Source organism: Anser cygnoides, chromosome 17, assembly GCF_040182565.1.
Source record: "Anser cygnoides isolate HZ-2024a breed goose chromosome 17, Taihu_goose_T2T_genome, whole genome shotgun sequence".
Taxonomy (NCBI): domain Eukaryota; kingdom Metazoa; phylum Chordata; class Aves; order Anseriformes; family Anatidae; genus Anser; species Anser cygnoides.
The window spans coordinates 4141415-4161235 of record NC_089889.1 but is presented as its reverse complement, the minus strand read 5'-3'; the positions used below and the strand labels follow the sequence as shown (position 1 = coordinate 4161235).

Sequence of the window (19821 nt, the reverse complement as noted above, 5' to 3'; positions counted from 1 at the left end):
TCCCATCGCCACCGATGACGTCCTCGGTTTACGCTCGTGCAAAGTCTTGCTCTCGGCCGCCTTGCTGCGGGGTCCTTTAGTCACAACGCGTGTTTGTCACTTTTCCTGGAAACAAAACATTCACGAGCATGTGCTGGCTCACTGACATAGCAGTGACGTGTGACAATACTTTGCCTGTTGATATTTCCAAAAGATAGCGTTGGAAGTACTTCCATTAAATTAATAGCTTGAGACTTCTTAAACATATGTCCTCCGTGGCTTCATCTATTTAAGTTGTTTAATTTAAGTTATTTAGAAGCTGCTGAGGCCTTTTGGAAGCTGTGTGATGTCTTGTGGGTGGTGATGTAACCAGCCCTGCAACCAAATCTGCCCGTGATGTCACTGATGGAGTCACTGCTGCCTGGTGCAGTGATTAGTGGGATGAGACGATGTCTTTGTGCAAATGGTGATGGGAAACTGGGAAGTCCGCAGCTCTAAATTGTGTTATTTACATATAGAGCTTCTAATTTCCAGCACAGTTTCAGAAAATACTTCTGATCCCACCTCAAAACCACTAGATTTGAGTCCAGGAGGTAGAGGTTTATGGATTTCAGTTGTGGTCTCTGAAAGCTTATTTGCAAGTTTAGTGTTGGTTTGAAGCTTTGTACCTACACCGGGAGCTCGTAGGGTGGTTTTCTGCTAGCTTAGCTCCTTGAGCTGCTTCTGCTCAGTGCCAAGCAGGGAGCGAGAGTGTAAAAATTGCCTTTCATCCTCTTCAGGGGTTGGATCTTATACTGTGCCGGTATCAGTTTTTGCAGTCCTGCGGCAGGAAGCTGCTATCCAGACCGGTGTTGGAGATACAGCGGGGAAGTGCCGTCAGAAGGTAGAGCACATCAAATCCCAGCTCCCGGTGGTGCATCGGCTGGTGGTGCTTCACTTCTTCCCTCTGAACCGAGCCCGGCTGGCTTGATGTGCACCTCTTAGCGGTGCCTGGTTTTTCTGGGGCTTATTGGTGACACCAGAATCGTTGTGCTTTGCTTCCCGCATCTGTGCTTGCCATCCCATAACTGATGGGGAAGAGGTGCAGCATTCACAAACGCCCCACGGTGCACACTGCCCTTGCACTTAAAAGACTTTGATTTTTGTCGTGTGGGTGTTTCATGCTTTACGAGCGATTCGAAGTGCGATTCGTAAAAATACCTTCTGTATTATTTTCCGTGATACGATTATTTGTGGAAGATCACACTACTGAGGGAAGATAAATTTGTAATCCTGCTTAGCGGTTGATCTTATCCTCCCTGAGTAGCTATTGTTGCGTAAGGGACAGTGACCCGAAATCCACCTTTCAAAGCGGTGGACGGGAGATGCCTTCCCCTGGTACCCTTGCGCACAGGAGCATCGTTCAGGCTTTGTAGTGGTTTAAAGGCTGGTGGTTTTACTTCCAAATCCGAGTGCCCCTTCTAACTCACCTGCAGGTCGGCGTGCCCAAGAGAGCAGCAGCGTAGCGGTAGGTGGCTTATTTTTCTGGCAGCATGGATACTGGGCCAGGCCGTGTTAAACAAGACCTCTCTGCATCTTTCAGAGCTGGGCACGCTGAGAGGTGTTCACAAAGCAGCGCTGCCTGAGGCCGCATGGCCCAAATCGCAGCGAGGAGCAAGTGGTTTGATCATGGATCCTCCCGGGGAGGTTATGGGGTGGGAGCTTCGGGGGACGGGGCGGGCAGGCTGCTGAGCAGGAGGGGCTGAGCTGCTGCTTGGGAGCAGGGCTGAAAGCATCTGCAGGAGCTGCCCGCCTCCGTGCTCGGTGTTTGAGCTGCTCAGTTAAAGCAGACGAGGAACTGGCGGCGCGCTTCTTGGCGTGGGCCTTGTGGTGGTGGAGCTGGAGATATTCCCCTTCCTGCTCAGCTGGCCCTGTCTCCTCCCACCCCTCGCAGTCACGTAGCAGCGCCAGGTTGAGCTCAGGTGAGGCATCTGCTCGCTGCCTGCCGGGGAGGCCGGTGGAGCGCAGCCGACCTGAGGCATTTGGTTGCTTTTATTTCCCCCCCTCTCTCCTGAGAAACGCTACAGGAAATACCTCAGCGTCAAGAGCTCCATCTAAAGCTGCGATGCTCCTTCTGTCTCGGCCTGCTTTCAGAGCTCCTCGGAGGAGAGAGCACAAGCCGCTCACCTGCACAGCCAAAAAGTGGAGTCGGGAGCTGCTGCTCCCAGGCACCGGCTGCTCTCCAGCTCGGTGGGGCTCTCGTCTTCCACCGCTGCTCCGGCGGCTCCTCCGAGCTGAGCAAGCAGGCGAGCAGGTGGAGGTGCCCTCCCTCCCCTCTGAGCATCCAGCTCGCGTGATGTTTGCCCCTGGCGGCACCGGTAACGCCGGGTTTGCAGCCCGCAGCCAGTCCCTGAGGTTTGCCGGAGGGCTGTGCTGTCGGCAGCGCTCGGGACCGGGGGCGTCCTTCCTTTACCCAAGGCGATGTCCTAATGGCTGGCAGCGGGCAAGAAGGAAGGAAGAAGAGGGTTGGTTTTTGTTTTTTTTTATCTCTTCAGTGTGGGTGAATCCGTGTTGTCTGTGATGGATCCTCACTGCGACAGGCTCTAAGTGGCAGCTCTCAGGGGAAATTAGCCTGCAGCTTTTGACTTTATTAAATATTCTCCAGTGCGATCCCGAAGGACTGCTTCTTAACGTTCCGCGATGTTTCATCTGTATTTTTAGCATCCCCTACGTGAAATGTGGCCGCATATAGCCTGTATTTACATTAAGGTCTACGTACGAATGGTTGAGAAGTGATAGATGGCATGTTCTGTTCTTCAGATCAGCACCGTGAGGATGTCTTATAGGGAGGTATAAGAACCTTCATTGGCGACACTGTGGATTATTATGAAGCCTGATGGCTCTCTTAGAGCTCTGGCATACAACGATTGATTCACCTATTTATTAAAACACCTATTTAATGATTGAGTGCAGTGATCTTTGTTGAGAATCAACAGCGGGGCCGCACTTGGGCTCTGGAAGCAGAAGCTTGGCACAGAAGTGCTGCTTGTGTAACGTGCTAACTTTCAGTCTGTCCCGCTCCTGGCTCACAAGCGACTTTCCGCTCTACGTGGTAAAATGATCTGCCGTGATGAATGGCGTATGTTCAAAGAGGTAATGGTGCGGTTTTCCTTGGGAGTTGGAGCTTGTAGGGCTTGGTAGCGTTGTGGCGAGGCTGCCGATGGAAATGAACACGTGGGGATTCGCTGGCTGTGGGAATGGTCTCGCCCCGTGGAGGGCTGTTGTGAAAACAAAACCCAGGCTTTTCAAGGGCTCGGGAGAAGGAAGATGATCTGGGGGCAAGCTGCAATTTATATTTCTTTCCACGCTGTCAAACAACTCAGCGTTCATTCGTGTGTTTACTTCCAGAATCTGTCTGCGATATTTATCTGTTCGTTTCATCTGCAGTATTTATCTGCTCCTGGAGATTTCCTGCCAATGGGCAACCAACCGTGCCGTAGGAGACGTGGGAAGAGCGGAGCGGCGCGGGTAGGCTCTGACGGCCTGCGCCTCCTCGTTCAGCCCCCAGCCAGCTGCTCGGCAGCTGTTGTGACTGCTGGGACCACAGGGATTCGAGCTGGGAGCTTCCCTCGCTCCCCAGGCGTGAAATCCCCGTGGAGCCAGGAACCCTGGCGCAGCGAGGCGGCAGCAGCGGCGTGCTGGGCTCGGGAGGGCATCCGCAGAGGCCCCACAGGGTAGAGCACTGGGGTGGCTTCCCAGGGTACAGTGTTGCTTACAGTTTGCTTGTTTAGGTGAATTCATGGGCTATTTCAGGCCGTGTATAAGACTTGGGTCCATGGGCACTTGTTTCCAGGAGGACTGAGTCTGCCGAAGGTCAGAGATGCGCAATTTATCCCTACTCTGCCAGCTTTCACCGATCCTCTTCGCATAAATGGGCCTTTCGGAGAGGTAGCTTTCCTATCACGTACAGAACTGCGGGTCCAGTAGCCCTACAGGAATAAAGGAGGTGATTGCCCAGCCTGACAAAAGGCGAGCGCAGCAGCCTGGAGCAGCTCAGCGCTCCCCGTGGTGGGAGGCGAAGGCGCCCCTTGCCCAGCTGGCTCCCTCCAGGGGCACGGCGTTGGGTGCTGGTCTGGGTGTTGGGTGCTTCTCCAGGACACTGAGATTCAACGAAGAAAGGGAAGGTTTCTTTGCCCTCTCTGACTGCTAGAATATTTTTCCTGACTTTTTATCTGCAAAGCGTGTAACTTTAACCCCAGCCTCTGAATTGAGCATGGCAGATGCTGCTTAATTGTGAGGGGGGGGAAGCAATGGATTCCCTGGTGGGTAAGAGCTTACCCTTGGTGCCCTGACCTTGTTAAAACACATTAACTCAATAAAAGCCTGAGTATTTAAAGACAAGCGACTTCTTCCTACCTGGAGGGGCATAATTAAGCCATTCCACACCCCTTAAACCAGAGCTGTGGGAGGAGGACAGAAGAGCTCCCTGTCCTGCCTGCCTGCGCAAGCGAGCAACTTCCCGCCGGGGTCGTTTCGGCTCCCCCAAGCAGCACCCGGCAGCTGGGAGGCTGCTAGCAGGCGCTGGGACAGCCTGGCTGTGATTGCAGAGGAAACCCGGAATTTCCTGACCGCTGGTGAGTGACACCCTGCCTCTGCACGGCACGCAGCTCTGCAGCACCTTGCATCGGTTGAAATTGTGGTCAAGTGTTTTGCATTAAAACAGACAATTTCCTGGACAAAGCATGCAACAAAACGTAGCGGGGGAAGGTGGGGGGTGGTTATGTTCATCCATAAAAGTTCCTGCGCAACATAAAATCGGAGTGTTACCCCTTCCTTAGGGTTTCCTTGTTTAAACATTCCTCGGATGTTTGCGAAGTACATCTCGGTTTTATCCATGTCCACAGGACAGACCCAAGGAACTTTAACGCCTTGATTTACTTTGGGGATTTGAAGGGAAATGCAGGAGTTTTCCCGAGTGCCCGTCTCATTCCAGCCGTGCTCCCTCCTGCTCCAAGGCCATGCCTCGGGCACCACCACGGCCGGCGGCGGCTCCTCTCCTGCTCCCGGCGCAGCCGGTGGCGGCTGGCCCTGCTGCTGGGGCACCGGGGGGACAAGGTGCGGATGTCCCCTCCCTGGGGAGCTCGACAGAGGCCAGCTGGCAGTAGCTGGGGGGGCTGAGAGGGCTCAGAGGTCTTTACGAGCTGCCTCTTGGCTATTTTAAAAACGCTCTGCTCTATTGCTGCCTTTGGCTGGGGCGGTGAGGTGGAGCAGGGCTTGATTCCCCTGGGCTCCGGAGGAGAGGGGAGCTCACAGGGGGTGGTGGGAATGGCCGTGGCTGCCGGTGCCCTCCCCTGCAGAGTCCTCATCAGGACCACAGCTATTTGAAGCTAAAGCCACCGTTGTTGGCTGCTTCCACAAACACGCCAGGGCTGCTGGCTGCAATTGTTTCATGAGCAGCTCAGCCGCCCAAGCGGAGGTGATGGAGATTTGGGGATGGAAATCCTCTGTTGTCCCTGCGTAAGCTGTCCTGTGCCAGCCCAGTGCCAAGGAAAACTCATTCTCATACCAGAGATAATTTCAGATGCTGTGTCTTTTCTTGCTGTGGGTAACCAGAGTTCATCGTAACTTAAATCTGAGGCCTTCATGCATTGACCTCATCACCTTGATGAAGGGGGACATCCTTTAGTACCCCTCAGATGCACTCTGAAAAATTTATTACTCTGTAATTTGTTTCTGTAGCTCCATAAACGCAAAATTTGACCTTGGGACTGTGACTGCTGCTACCTGTGCTGACTTCCCTGGTGCTTTTGCCCTGACCGGTTTTGCCCGAACTCGTCGACTCGCTGCTAGGGCTCCTGCTCGCCCACGAGAGGAGCTTCCCAGCCGGCGAGGAGCGCTTTGCGTCAGACGTTTCCCTCGTGGTTTTTCTTCGTTCCTGCCATGTGGCCAAGGGTTGGAGGATGAGTAACCAGCCGAAACCTCAGCCCCAGGGTAGGTAGGCGCAGGGTGACCGAGGGTATCTGCTTGTGCCTGCGCTGCCTCGGCTGCGAGCTGGACTAGTGACTCATCCGAGGAGTGACTTGGGTGGCTGAGGGTTTTTTTTAGCAGCAATAGTTGTTAATAATAAATAGCTTTGAGTTCAGCGATTGCAAAACAGGGCAGGCTGATAGCCCAGGGACTGAAACGGAAATTTCACCAGGAAACGAGGCAAAGTTCTCCCCTCCCTCTGGTACCAGGGGACGGGTGGGCCAAAGGCTTCGGACCGCGTCCTGCTGGCAGGCGTTGGGTGCACGCCGTGAGGCTGGATTTGGGGTTGTAGGCAGTGGTCACTGAAGGCACGACACCCCTTCCCAGACTGATTTCCTGCAACCTATGAAAAAGCCTTTGTGGGATCATGCTTTTGGTTACCAGGACAGAAGCCAATTCAGAAACTCAGTTCTTGAATTCTTGGGAGCAAATTTTCCTTTCCTCAAGGTTTTTACCTGCAGTACTGTTGACAAAAAATGTGCGTGCGGCCCTAAGAAGCTATGAAAACCACCTCTTGTGAACAATCCCTGGTAGGTAGGATAGAGTGAGGTAAAAACTCACATCTCTTATTAAGAAACAGAACAACAGAAGGGAAGGGAATTTCTTCCTTCATGTGCTCATGTTGCTTTTTATTTTCAGATATGCGGTGTGGGTAGTTGAGGTTGTTAAAATGTGTTTTACTTTGTTTATTCTAATTTACAAATAGCTGCAACAGGTACAGTTTAGAGCTTTTCAGGCCTGATGCCTCAGCCTTTCTCTGTGCGCAAGCTCACCTTGCTTAATTTTATAGTTGAAGCTGAAATTTTCATGAAAATGTCGGATACCCAGACTTAAATATCTAGGAAAAAGTCATGTCCTGCTCTCTCAAATGAACCAGAGAGTGTAAGAGAGATAAAGTGGTCTGAGATTGGGCAAAGAAAAGGTTCATTGCCTTTGCTTCCTCTTTACAGGCTCGGTTTCTGAGGCCATTGAGTAAATTTCCAGTGCGTGGTGGTGTCAGTTATTGTGATTTTAAAAGCTTAGCGCAAGTCATGCAATATGTGGCGATCAAAACGATATTTTCCTTCCCCCCCCCCCCCAAGGTTTACTTTTGCAATCTGTACGTTGTGCAAATCCTGGGAGAAATTTCTTAAAGCTCTGCCCAGGAAAGAAAAGCTTGACAACGTGACTCAAGCCAGATCCGTCAGCCTCTCCAACTCGGGGAGGCGTGGAGCTTCCCAGTGGAAGGGCAGACCCTGGGACGTGTCCTGTCTGTGGAGCAGGAGCTGAAGGAGTCCTTGAAAGGCGACTGAAGAGGCGTCTGCAGACTCCAGAGGGCTGCGAACCGCAGGCTCAAAATCACTGCTCTGAGCCTGGGAAAGGGAAATTAAAAAGGTGCCAGCTGGTGGAGCAGGGGGAGAGGAGGAGGAGGAGGAGGAAGAGGAGGTCGCCTTCTCCTGTCCCCCTTCCCTCGCTGCAGGCTGTCCGGCATCCCGCGAGCTGCTGCGCCTCGGATGCAACCGGTGAAATTTTTTTGGTGCCTCTAGAGAGGCTTTGACTTTCTGTCTAGAAGCTATTAATTACCTAGCCGAGGAAAGCAGAACACATACCCAATTAATGGCTCCCACCACTTAGGCCTGTCTCCCCGGCTGCTCTGCTCTGAACTAATGAGCAGCTCCTTTCACTGGGCCACCGGTGAGCCTGAACTCCTCGCGTTTCCTGGGGAGAAATGAAAGAAGCAGAAATGCGCGGGAACAAATGGCTGGAATTTGGTCATTAACCTGGGCTGAAAATTGACTCAATCTACTAGTAATTATCGGGGGAGTACTAGGAGAACGGCCTGGTGGAGGGTTCAGAGCTGCTATTTGACGGATGATCGCGAGCAACTGAGTTAGCATCACGTAAGCTGCTGTCCGGCGTCCGAGGTGCAGTAACGTGCTGGGTAAGTATGGCTCCTTCACCCCAACCTGGAGTAAAACGGGTCAGTCTGGATCAGCTCCGGCCTCGAGTGGCTCCGTTCTTCAGTGATATTTTATGGCACAGCCGCACAGCATCTCATGTTTTTGAGTACCTTAGTTTACAGGTCATTTAATTTACTTGCAGGCTTTGTTTCAGTTCCCTAGGGTAATTTTGCTCCTTTGCACGTCTTCCTATGGAGGCATTAAATTGTGCAGTTTGTCACAATAGTTCAGCTCTTACGCTGGCAGCCAGGGCTCTTCAAAGATGCTTGTGTGAAGTTGAGACTCCTGAATCATTAGAGGATCATGAAAGAAAAAGAATAATTTAGAACAAGGAGATGTTTTGTCATCTTTGAAACTGGGAGCGTGCGAAAGGAGAGAGTGTTTAGCAGTGCAATCCTCCTCAAAGAGCTTATCTCAGGGAATCCAGAAAATGAGTTTCCCTTCTTTATGCGGGATGTAAATAATCAAAAATGTCACTCCCGAGCTGCGTAATTTGTTCAACAAAAGAATCTCGAGAAGATGACTCCCCAGGCTTTCATGGTGTGCCCAAGACATCAGAGGACTTGTCTCCGCAGCGATGCGAGCTGAAGTGTTTGAAAACCAAATGAGCAGCAGCGTGTGCCGGGCGAAATAAATAAATAAGGCTCACAGGTGCTTTGCAAGCTCCCTCGCTTTCTAAAAGCCGTGTTTATCTGGCTAGTCCGGGGTTAGGTTAGCTCCTGGGAGCTGCGAGTGGATGCAGCGATGATGTGGTGTTACAGCGAGGGTTGTTAATGTGCTGTTTAATGTGCTTGGAAGCGGGGCTGGAGTAGGCCTACAGTTACTATATCATTATCGCGTGTTGGCAAGGAATTGCATTTTTTTTTTTTCTTGATTTAAAGCTGCTTGCGCGTGTTTATTAAACTGAGATTAGTACTGCATAACAGTTAGGATATTTAAGCGCATGTTTAATGTAAGGGGGGTGCCGAAGTGGGAAAGGCGTGCGGGGTGGTACACGGGAGGGGGGGCCACGTGGCTCCCCTTTGCCCCCCAGTGGGGGCACGCAGCTCGGGCTGGGGTCTGCTGGAGGGGCAGGGGCTTCGCCGCACACCAGCACCCCGTGGTCGCCCTGTCCCAGCGGGGGCACCTCTGGGTGTGAACTCACCCGGCGTGTGTGGGGCTGGAGCGTTTGGCTGGGCTCCCATCAGAAAACGGGCTTTTTTCTCAGCGTTTTTTCCATCCCTAGGGCTTCGCTAGTCACTTCTGCTGGTTCCCTCCTGTTGTCCTGCGCTGGTTTTCTTATCTCTTTCTGGCTGCCTCTGTCCCGTCTGTGCTCTGGCACTTGACCATCGCTCCTTTCCTTTCCTCTCCTCCTCCAGCCTCCTGCCCGATTTCCCTTTGCAGTCCCAGTGCCCGGGTGGTTGTGTGTGTGTTTTTTTTTTGTTAAATTTCCTCTTCAGGCATTTCGATTTGTCTTTGCAGATCATCTTCAACAAAGGCCTCACATGCTCTAATTTGTTTTCTATTTCCAGCCCACACTTAAAATAACTCCTTTGTTTCATGAATGGCCCGTGCCTGGATCCAAATCCCCCCCCATTTTTTTTTTTTTTCTGTGGGGTTTCTTTCCCCCCCCCCCCCCTGTGTTCCTTGTCAGTATCCTTAAGGGTTTGAAGGGTCCCTTTTGGGCACGCAGCCTGCAGCTGCCCCTCAGCAGCAGCGTGTCGGGGGTGGCCGCGTGCCCGTGCGCCGGCCCTCGCCGTGGAGAAGGGGGCGAAGGGGTTTGGAGATGTGGCGCGGGAGCAGCTCTGCCACCGTGGGCTCGCCGTCCGGGGGTCGGCAGCGTGCTTTAGCACTTGGGACCCCTCGAACAGGCTGTTGGCCCTGGGGCTGCCGAGCGCGAGGAGTCACAGCAGCGGCTCGGGGCGTGCTTTCTGCTGCTGGAGCACGAGGCCCGGCCTGCGCTGCTGCTCGGAGCGGGCCCGCCTGGGAAGCCTGCCTCGGGAAACGCCGCCGGGAGCGGGCCTGGCAAAACCAAACCCTCCGACCTCGCTCCGCGCGGCCGCGGTGCCAAGATTTGCTCTCAAACGCCGGCAGAGGTTATCTCGGGGCAGGGCTAAACGTGGGTCCTGCGCCCAAAATAGGTCGGAAAGATTGAAAAGCGGTAACACAGGTCCCAAATCCCGCTTCGCTGCTCCGGGCAGCGGCAGGGGCAGGGCGGAGAAGTCGCCTTTCGTCGGGGCTCAGAAGCGGTGCTGCACGGAGCTGCGGGTGCCACCCCAGCAAGGAGGAGGCACGGCGGCACGCCGGGCACAGCTCCTGAGCTGCTGCCAGCCCCTCCGTGGCCGTAGGACCCGCTGTGCCCGCTCACGGGGGTAACATCCTGCCCTCGCGGTGCTGTGACCCGTCAGGTGGTGCTGAGCCTCCTGCTCTGCTCCTCCAAGGCAGGCACGGTGCTGGGAGATGGCACGGGGTGAAGGCCCCGACCCCGGGGCTGAAACAAGCCCGGAGCCCTGCCGGGGAGCTCGGGGCGTGCCTGATCTTTCCTGTTGACCCTGTGCTGCTATTTTAATTTAAAACCTCTGTACCCCGCTGGGATTGAATGCTACTGTGGATTCCTGGGCTGCAGACAGTGACATTGTTTTCTTTGTTATTCTGAATAGAGCCCTAAATTTATGGCAGACGGCCGCCTTTCCCATTGAAAGGCCTTAATAGATACAGTACATACAAATATTTGTGGATAATGTCAGCTGTCTTCCAAGAAAATTTCATGCACATATTGATTAGACAAATCCATTATCGTTACATTGTGGTGCGTTCCTTAGGAATGTCCTCCAACCCATTTTCATTACGTCTTAATTATTTCTCTGCTTCCACCAGCGCTCTGAAGAAAGCGGGGGTAAGTCTCCGGCTGCTTTTGAGCTCTGGTTTTGATCGGGGGACGTATGGCATGTGAATGCCATTACGGGCCGCGGGGCGGCTGCCGGCAATAAACGGGCTTCTCTGCGGGGCCGCGCACACGTGCGGCCTGGGGTTTTAGGCATGGTGGCTGGTCGGGCTCCCGGAGGTGAGCGGTATTGCTCCGTATTAATTAAGCGTTATAAACGAAGGTCTCCTTGATTATTGTTTCGAAATGCGCGAGTTGACTGGAGGATACATCTTTTTTGAGTGTGTGTTTGAAGAGGAAAATCGTCACGTGTTTGGCGTCCGAGTGAAGGAGAGCTGTTTGTTTTTCCCAGAACGTGCATCGTTTTGTTTGCAATTAAGCATCAGCTTTAGTGTCAATACTTTTCAATTAAATGTGCCCCGGTGAGTGCTAGCAGCACGTCGTTCACTCCCCCGTGCCGGGGATGCATCGCGGGGCGGTACTGGCTGTTGCCTTTAGGTTGTCTCTCCTTGTTGCCTTTCTGCTGTCATTTTGTGGGCTACCTTCTAACGTCTTCTGCGGACCATCACGGTCTGTAGACCACAAGTTGAGTAACGTCACTTTGCACTTCAGAAACAGAACGGTCTGTTAATCTTATTTCAGCGGTTCTTTGCGTATTTTTTTTTTAATGTTTATTTTAAACTTGAGCACTCTGTTCTCAGTGAGATCTTTAGAACTGCTATAGGCAGGGACGGCGCGGTACTTTCTGAGCGCTGGGAGTGCCTCGTTCTCACCTTTCAGCCGGACGAACCCAGGCAGGGGTAATTAGGGCGGCTCACCCACGCTCGTACCGTGGCAGCAGCAAGCCAGGGATGCAGCTGGGAATCCTGCTCTCCCTTGGGATCACGGAGCAGATCGCCGGGCTCACTCCAACTTTGAAGAGCAACAAGTGCGTCGAGCGTTTCTAATTGTTAACAAATCAGCTTTCTTGCAAAGGACTCTTAAATCTTTGCTACTTTTCTTGGCATGGGCAGAATCCATGTGCGCTTTTGCTGGGGTCGGGGCTGTGCTGCTGGCCCGGCGCAGACACGCACGGCTCGGCGGCCAAGTGCCAAGAGCGCCTGTCCCATGGCGAGGGGGTGTTGAAGACTTCAGCAGCGGGGCAGGGGCCTGGGAGGCTCCCAGACAGGGGGGAAGAAACGGGTTCAGGAGCCCCTGCAGGTTCTCGCCTCGGCCGCAGCTCTGTGCTGTCGTCCTGGGGCTGGATTTGCCAGTAACCTCCCGCTTTCTCCTGTTTCTAATCAGGCTGTAAATCTCCTCGTACCTAGCACCGTAATGGCTAACGCAGGTCTGTGGATAAAACGTTCTCTGATCAGGACTCCAACCAGGGGGGAGAAATACTTTTCCTGTGAGACAATGTCTGTTCCTCATCAAAATCAGTTGAGAAAAGTAGTAACCAAACAGCCCAGCCTTAAAGATTTAAGGAGCCTGGCTGCGCTATTTCTGTTTCATTTCCCATTAATCTGCCCCTATTGTTTGCATTCCTCTCTTACAAACAATTAATTCACGGGTACCGGCTGCTGGGGCTGGCTCCCCTCGAGGACCTGTCCTCCTGCAGCTGGGGAGCTGCTGCTTTTTGGTGCACGGATGGAGCTCCCCGAGCCGGCCTGCCTGGAACCGATGAGCAGAAAGATGGCACCGAGGGTAAAAATGGCATTCGTGGACCCCCACATGTCCACCCCTTAGAAGCTGCAGCCTCCAGTAACTGAGCTCGGTCACTTCCCCGTACGACGCGGTGCCCGCGGATCTGCTGGCGCGGTCACCGTTTGCTGCCGCGCCGAGAAGTTTGGGGAATGTCTGGAGGGCTTTGGTTCTGCTCGCTGCCTGCACAGAGAGAAGCAAAACGCCTGTAAACTCTTCTGAAGCGTGACAGTGTGTCTTGGCAGTTGGCGCTGCGTCTCAAAGCTGAACTTCTGATCTGAAGAGAGGTTTTTTTTTTTTTTTTAAAAAAAAAAAAAGAGAAAGCCATTGCATTTCTTCCCATGCAGACAGCTGCCGTGGTGTGCTCCAGTCCTCCTGGTGAGCTCTGAGTGGGGCGCTTGGCTCGGTGCAGCCTGCCAAGGGCTGCGGGTCCCCTCACCTTGGAGCGTGTGTAGGGATGTGTGTGCAAATTAACCCCCAGGTGGCTGCGAGCAAGGGTGCCCGAGCTCGGATCTGTTGTTGGGAAAGTACCTGAAACTTGTGCCGATCCCAGCTGGCTTTCGGCGCTCTCGAGCGCTGCGCATGCTTCCTTGGCAGCTGCAGGGAGGCTTGGGGCCGGCGATTTGGGGCCACAGCTCGGCCCCGTGGCCACGTTTGCAAGCCCTGGGAGCGTGGTGGCCGTGGAGGTGAGCGGAGCAGGTGTCTGACCGCCTGCTCGGGGGGATCGCGGCTCGCATCGCATCCCGTCGGACGCGTGAGGGGAAGCGGGGCAGTCGGAGTGGAAGTGGAAACGCGTCCCCACCGCCTGCTGGGTGTCTCTGAATTCCCCGGCGTGCTCAGGGGCTTTCCTGCCCGGGGGCGGGCGGCACCGAGCCCTGCGAGGCGGCCGTCCTGTTCTGTACCGGGGGCAAACCTTGATAATCCACATCGAGATAATCCACATTTCTGCCACCCTTAGGCCTTAATGGGAATAATTAGAATTTTTTTTTTTTCATATGACTTGAGCCCTGTGTAAGGGGGATTCCTTTGCTTGCCGGGCCCTGCTGGGGCCGTTGGTTTGGTTTGATTTTGTGCCTGGCTGCCGAGCAGAGCGTGGATGCAGGCGCAGCAGCGAGGCGGTCCTGTGCCTGCTCATCGCAGATAGCGAGTGGTTTATCAGCACGGGCTGATCTGTGGTCTCGCAGGAAAAAAAAAAAGAAAAAGGCTTCCTCTTCTTTTCCTTTCCCACCCCTTTTTGGTTTTTGTACATGTCAACTGCGTTGGCTCGGGCTCTCAGCGCGCCCCGGAGAACGGTGGGGAGAGGCCAGCGGGTAGCTCGCGGCGCCCTAAGCTTTTTCTGCTGCTCCTTGTGTGCTGATGAAAGAGTTTGATACCACCGCGGAGCTTGCACAAATCTATACTTAATAAGCACCTCCGCTGGGGAGGAGGCGGTGTGCGCGGCTCTGCGTGAGATGGAGGAGGAGGGAGCGGTGCCGCAGCTCTCCCCGCGCGGGTCCGTCGTGGCAGCATCCTCCGAATCCAGGCAGCAGTGGGAATTTGCACGTTGTGTAATTAACCATTAGTATGAGAATAATGGTTAGTGCCTCCTGAACTGGCAGCACGTAGACGTTTGTTACTTCTTAGTTGAAATCCTGACCGAGTGGAGGCCTAAGGTCCTCTCCAAACACGCCACTTGAGGTTTCTGTAAAAATCAGCCACTCGTAAACCTCCCCTGGGGGTGAGGGGCGTCCTCCCACTGTGCTGGTTTTCCTGCCTGCGTTACAGCTGCGAAAGGGATTGCGACACGTGATAAACCATCGAACATGTGGGCGACGTGTTTGTGAAAATACCTTCTGGGCCATGCCGTCTTCTGTGGCACTTGATCCTAATCAGCACGGCTGATTCGCTATTCGGGTGGCTCTGGAGGCGTGACACAGCGTGGCCCCCGGGGGTTGCGAGGGCTGCTGGGCAGTCCAGTTACCTGCCCAGTTACCTGCCGGGACATCAGGGCTTGCCTCAGATGGATGCAGAAACTACCACAGCTTGGCACGGAGGGCGTCGTGTCTGCAGGTGCCGGGAAGTGTGAGCAGGGAAGGGTGGTGCAGGAGGGACCTTGCGATAGCAGCTCGGGAGGGACGCCGCGGGGCAGGAGCAGGGCTGGTGGAGAACCACGAGTGGTCAGGTCCTGGGGATCACCCGAGGCTTGATGTTCAGCTGTCTTGTAGGACTGTGGTTGCCTTGAGTTTTAATCCGCTCCTTTCTTCTTTTGCTTGCAGTTGTTGCGTGACGTGGAAAGCACACTCACGATGAAGAGGAGCTCTCGGCTCTCCTAATCCTCTGTCGGTGATTTGGAAGCAGCGAACGCCGCGTCTGCTCTTTCGACATGTCTGGATCTACGCAGCCGGTGACACAGAACTGGCGTGCCGCTGAGCCGCGCTACCCCCCGCACGCCATGTCCTACCCGGTGCAGATCGCACGGCCGCACGCGGTAAGCAGGACACCTTCCTTCACCGCCCGCCCGTGGGACGGGGGCTGCGTGGTGTCCCCAGGGCCGGGGCAGTGCTGCAGCTGCGCTGGCGCTGATGTGGCTGGTGCAGAGAAATCAGGCCGTTTCCGCGTCTGCGATATGGGATTTCATCCTTCCTCTCTCGTGTGATCCTCTTCCTTTCCTCCGCACGGCGCTTTCAGCTTTCCTCCTCCTAGCCCTTGCTGCGCTGGGCTCCGGCTCACCACCTGTGAGTGCTGGAGACCATTTGTCCACCCAGGGAGTGCACTGGGGTAGTGCTGCAGCACTGAAGGCTGGGGGACAGGGGAAGCATGGATTGCAGCCCACCCAGAGCTGGAGCACGCTGACTCTGGCCTTTTTCAGCGTGACCTTTTTCGCCCTGCACCACGAGAGGAGTGGCGTCCTCTCCTGGGTGTGGGCTCATCGCTCCCCAGCACGCCCCTCCTTGGTCCTCAGGTCCCCACGATCTTTTCCATCTTATCTTTCCCCCTGTTTTTCCCTCCCTCCCTCCCTCCCCTTTGACCTGTGCTCTTGTCTCCCCCTGGATCAAGCCATAGGCTGAGGGCTGGCTGTGCTTTGCTGAAGGCGCTGGAGCTCGCATGGGTTAATCACCCAGATCCGGCCTCTCCCTTCTGTGCCCTGTCACTCACGTCTGTGCTTGCTCATCCTGGATGTTTGAATGCTTTAGGCTTAAGCCCTTAATGGAAAAAAACTCTCCTTAGTGGAACAGCTTTAGTCAGCTCAGGCTGCTTAAATGAATCTTATTAGGTGCTGGAGTGTGGCGCGCACTTGTGAGGCTGCTCTCTGGAGCCGGCTTCGTGGTGAGCTGCGGCGCGGTGACCGCAGCCAGGAGAGCGCTCGTAAGGCGAGTTAGCGAGGTGACCTTGTCTCGGGGTTACCTTTCTGACAGTAAAGGCTGCTGAACTGTAAAACTCCTGCTGCGCCGAATTGAAGGTTTGGCTTGAAAGGCTGGAAATCCAAGGTATGTCACCGAAGGGGCAAAATTTCCCTGTCTGCCCTCCTTGGGCTTCAGCAGAGCAGCGCGTAGAGCAGAGCTGGAGCTCGGAAAGGCTTTGAAATAGAAATGTAAGGAGGGTGCAAGGCGAGCTCTTGGCTGCATTAACTGGCTCATCTAGATTGCTCGGGGTCTGCATGCTTCTGCACAAAGAAGCTTTTCATCCAGGGTATGAGACAGGCTGACCTGGTTTGATCTAGCGGAGATTTGCTTCCATCAGCGTGAGCGTGTTTATTTGGGAGGTGGGATGGAACGAGAGCATTTGTCTGAACAAGAAAATCCCAGCTCTCTTTTTGTCAGGAGCTCGAGCAGGAGCAGAAGCAGAATGTGCCCAGGTGAGCAAGATCTGCTGTTGTTGCAGAGCCGATTTAAGAGACAAGTCCCAAGGCCTGAAGACCTAGCGAGGAGAGGGATTTTTAGGAGAGCGCAAGTAGCTTCTCGCCTTGGGGTTGAGTCCTCGTCCCTTGCCAACACACACTGCTCCCCTTCGTGTCGCAACAGCAGGACGAACCAAATGGGGCAGTTGTTTGCAGGTCTGAGCTCCGGGTTTCTCCAACCTGTCCTGCTCCCTGGCTAGAGTGAATACCGGTTTTATTCTGTCCTATTAATGTTGGAAGGCGGTGCTGGCAGTTGCTTCTAGAAGCTATTTTTACAGCCGCGCGCGATCTTCCAAAGTTACGTGATACCTTTTGGGTGTCTGCACGCAGGGGAGGTTGAGGTTTCGAGATGGAAGGCCAGGAGGATCCTGGCGCCCGCTCGGTGGAGGCGTGCCAGCCCTGCGGGATCGAGCGCACCTTGCCTCCGCTCGAGAGGGTGGAAGGTGCTCCTCGGGCTCCCGTCCCCGTGCCGTCTGCCCTCGCTCTCAGCCGCTCGCCCCCGCGAGCATCTCGCCTGGCAGGGCTGGGGCTGGTCCCTGCTGGGGTCGGTCGGGAGAGGAGAGCCCAGCCGCTTTGAAGCCTCTGCGCTGCTTAATATTAAAAAAAAGTCCGTGGTGTTTGCTCGCATGTCTTGGCCAGGTCAGTCCTGTCATGGGGTGTGTTTGCACAGTGAGAGCTTGTTTGGAAGAGAGCGAGGGAGGCCAAAACCAACCCAACGCCGGCGTGCCTTGCATCTAATTAGGTCTTGGTTCTGGTTTGCTGCATTCCACGACAGCCTTTCATGAGAGCGGGGAATTTGTCGGCCCCGGGATCCTTCCCCTGGCTGGGGAAACTCCCTGGGTCACCTCCTCCTGGGCACGTGCGTGGGGCTGAGCACAGCAGGGCTGCAAATGCCATTATAGCACAAATAAATAATTACAGTCCAACTGTGACGGTCGCACCCAGGGAGATGCGGTGCGGCAGGAATACTGAGCTCAGAAATGAGCCGTGACATTATTTTAGGCTTGGAGACACTTTATGAAAAGTGATTTAAAGGATTGCAGCTGTTCGATTTCACAGATGAGGCAAGCGAGAGTGGGCGTCGTGAAGGGGCAGAAGGCAGTGGAAAGCAGGCCGGGCATTTTTCTTCTCCTGTCGCACAAAACCTGGGGGAAAAGATGTGTTTGAAATGAGCAAACAGAAATGTGCTGCGTACAGATGGGCAGCATCTCCCGGCAGCCAGGTCCAGGAGTTGCTGCTGTGTTTGTAGCTGATGGAGAAGATCCAGCGCCAGCAAGGAGTTTGCTGCCCGGTTTCGCTCCTCGGTGCCAGCTCTGGGGAGGGCTGCGGGCCCGCGGGCCGGATCCAGACTGCGCTTTGCTGGGTGATGCAGCAAGCTCTCTTCCGCAGGGTGGGTCGGTCCCCACCTGTACCGGGGCGTCCTGCCCCTCGCTGACAGGCATCGGGTGCCAGCAGCTGTCAGGGAGGCAGGCGTGAAGGTTTAATTCCATCTTATTAAAAACGTTACTTTAAAAAAAACCCGCTGACAAGTGTGCATGCTTTTAAAGGTAAGAAGGAAGCTTGGTCAAAAGTTTCTGGTTTAGTTGGACTTTTTATTTTTTATGTAAAAAAAAAAAATAAATCACCAATCGGTCGGGTGGACTTTTTTTTTTTTTCCATATTAATTAGCTGTAATATTGGGGCATTGAGCCGGTTTCTGTCATGTTCATCTTGGGAACAGAAGAATTGTTTGAATGCTCCACGACCTTTGGCTAGAGGTGAACAAACACATTACTTACACTCTTAACCTTCTAATGTGCCCGAAGTTCATGCGCTCAGAGGAAACCTTGGCACGAAGGATATTCGTTTTCGGGCAACCCGCAGGTATTTTCTGTAAACAGATCAATGTCCCACGTGCATAGCACGCGTTCCCTTTTCCTCTAAAGCCTCTTGGTGATGGATGTCCCCTGGGGGCAGGAGGGTTCCCCGCTCCTCCTCCCCAGGTGTCCAGCCGCTTGCAGTGCCCCGGCGGTCGTTCTGCTGGTGGTGCCCCGATGTTTTGCTGCCAGAGGAGTGTTGCAAGTTGGGATGTGGGCTGGGGTGGCCCCATTGCCTTCACGATGCTTCAGCAAGGTGGAAACGTGAGCTTTCCTCTTCCGTAACGCCGTGCTCCAGCTTTCAAGGACTTCGTGCTTCCTGCCGTGCCACCTCTGCTGTGTGGGAGCAGCTCCCTGTAAGCCGCTGTAGTTCCTGCATTAAAACTTTGTTTGCAAAACAGCCCTTGTGCAGAATCCTCCCCGGCTGATCGTTTGGTTCTTGGCCGGCGATAACTACTTGCCCGTGTGTCTGAACCAGCGACGGGCTTGGTGCAAACTGGCGTGGTGATGTGATGTCCTGGCCAAATGGTGGCCTGGGGGCAACGCGTGCCTTCCCTGCCCAGACAACTCCCGGCAGCTGCAGTACAGCAACTGAAAGCGAGTGTCCTGTCGTGCAAGGAGCTGCAAGTTGCTGCGATGGCAGGAGCTGGCTGGTCTTCGCAGTGAAATGACCAGTGGCAATGTGACATCAGGTAAGCCCGTAGAGAGGTGGCATGCTTTGCATTACAAGCACACGGCGCCCTTGCTGCAGTGTTGTTTTTCTCGGAGTGGTTATTCACTCTTTTTATCTACTGGAAGCAAAATGCCAGTCTGTGTCAGAGCTCCCGGAGCTTGCAGAACGGAAGAGTTTACAGTGCCAAATGCTAAAATCCCCCGGGCTGCAAGGAGCCTTCTCCAACCACCTCCAAGAGCGGATAAGAAAGGCTCCTGCTACGGGCTGTGGAGCTGAGCGGGGGGCGATTCCTGCCTCTGTCTGCCAGCCTCCAGCTGATGGCTGAAGGAGTGCAAAAACCTGCCTTGGAAATACCCCCTCCGATCAGCTCTGTCCCGAGAGCTCAGAACATCTCTCCTGAACTGCCCCGAGATTTGCTCTGAAGTACCTCACGAGATCGGAGCAGCTGAGCAGCGGTTTTAAGAAAATTGGCTTTGTGCTCCGGGATCGGGAGAGCTGGAAGCGAAGGAAGAGAACACCTAATTCCCTGCCCTGGGGTCTCTCTTGCAGTGCCAGGAACAAGGAGCTGGCTTACGGTAGCTGCTGTGAGCAGGGCTCGTTTTCCCTAGGATACAGCACTTAGCCAAAAGAGCTCTTTTTCTTCCAGCTATTGCAAATGTCTGTGGCTGCTCCCTAATCTGCTTTTTGGGCATGGCTTGATGTAGAGGGTACTCCTTTGCTTCTGATTGATCTCCAGGTTGTAAATCCACGGGGAAAGGAAAAACTTGTGCTGCGTGTGCGGTTTGGCATAGGTAGAGACCCACTAATGCCCCTTTTGGAGACGTGCGGTGGTTTTCTGTGCTGCCAGCCTGCCTCTGGCTGCGTTGCTCCACCAGCCTCTGCAGCCACCGGGGTGGAAACGCCTCCTGCAAGGCGAGGGGCTGCCTCTAGTTGGCACATTTATTCAA

General features: G+C 54.3%; 1 protein-coding gene across 12 annotated transcripts in view; it reads left to right on the top strand.

Annotated features, from left to right (window-relative positions):
- NCOR2 (nuclear receptor corepressor 2) overlaps positions 1-19821 on the top strand; it is a 234396-nt gene that overhangs the window by 52932 nt on the left and 161643 nt on the right. For 11 of the 12 annotated variants that reach the window (XM_066979209.1, XM_066979208.1, XM_066979204.1 and 8 more), the window contains one exon: positions 14724-14935. In XM_066979209.1, coding sequence (XP_066835310.1) covers positions 14831-14935 — 105 coding nt within the window. In that variant the 5' untranslated portion in view covers positions 14724-14830. Of the gene's footprint in view, positions 1-7886; positions 7907-14723; positions 14936-19821 lie in introns of those variants that run through there. The other variant, XM_066979207.1, reaches the window with a different exon arrangement.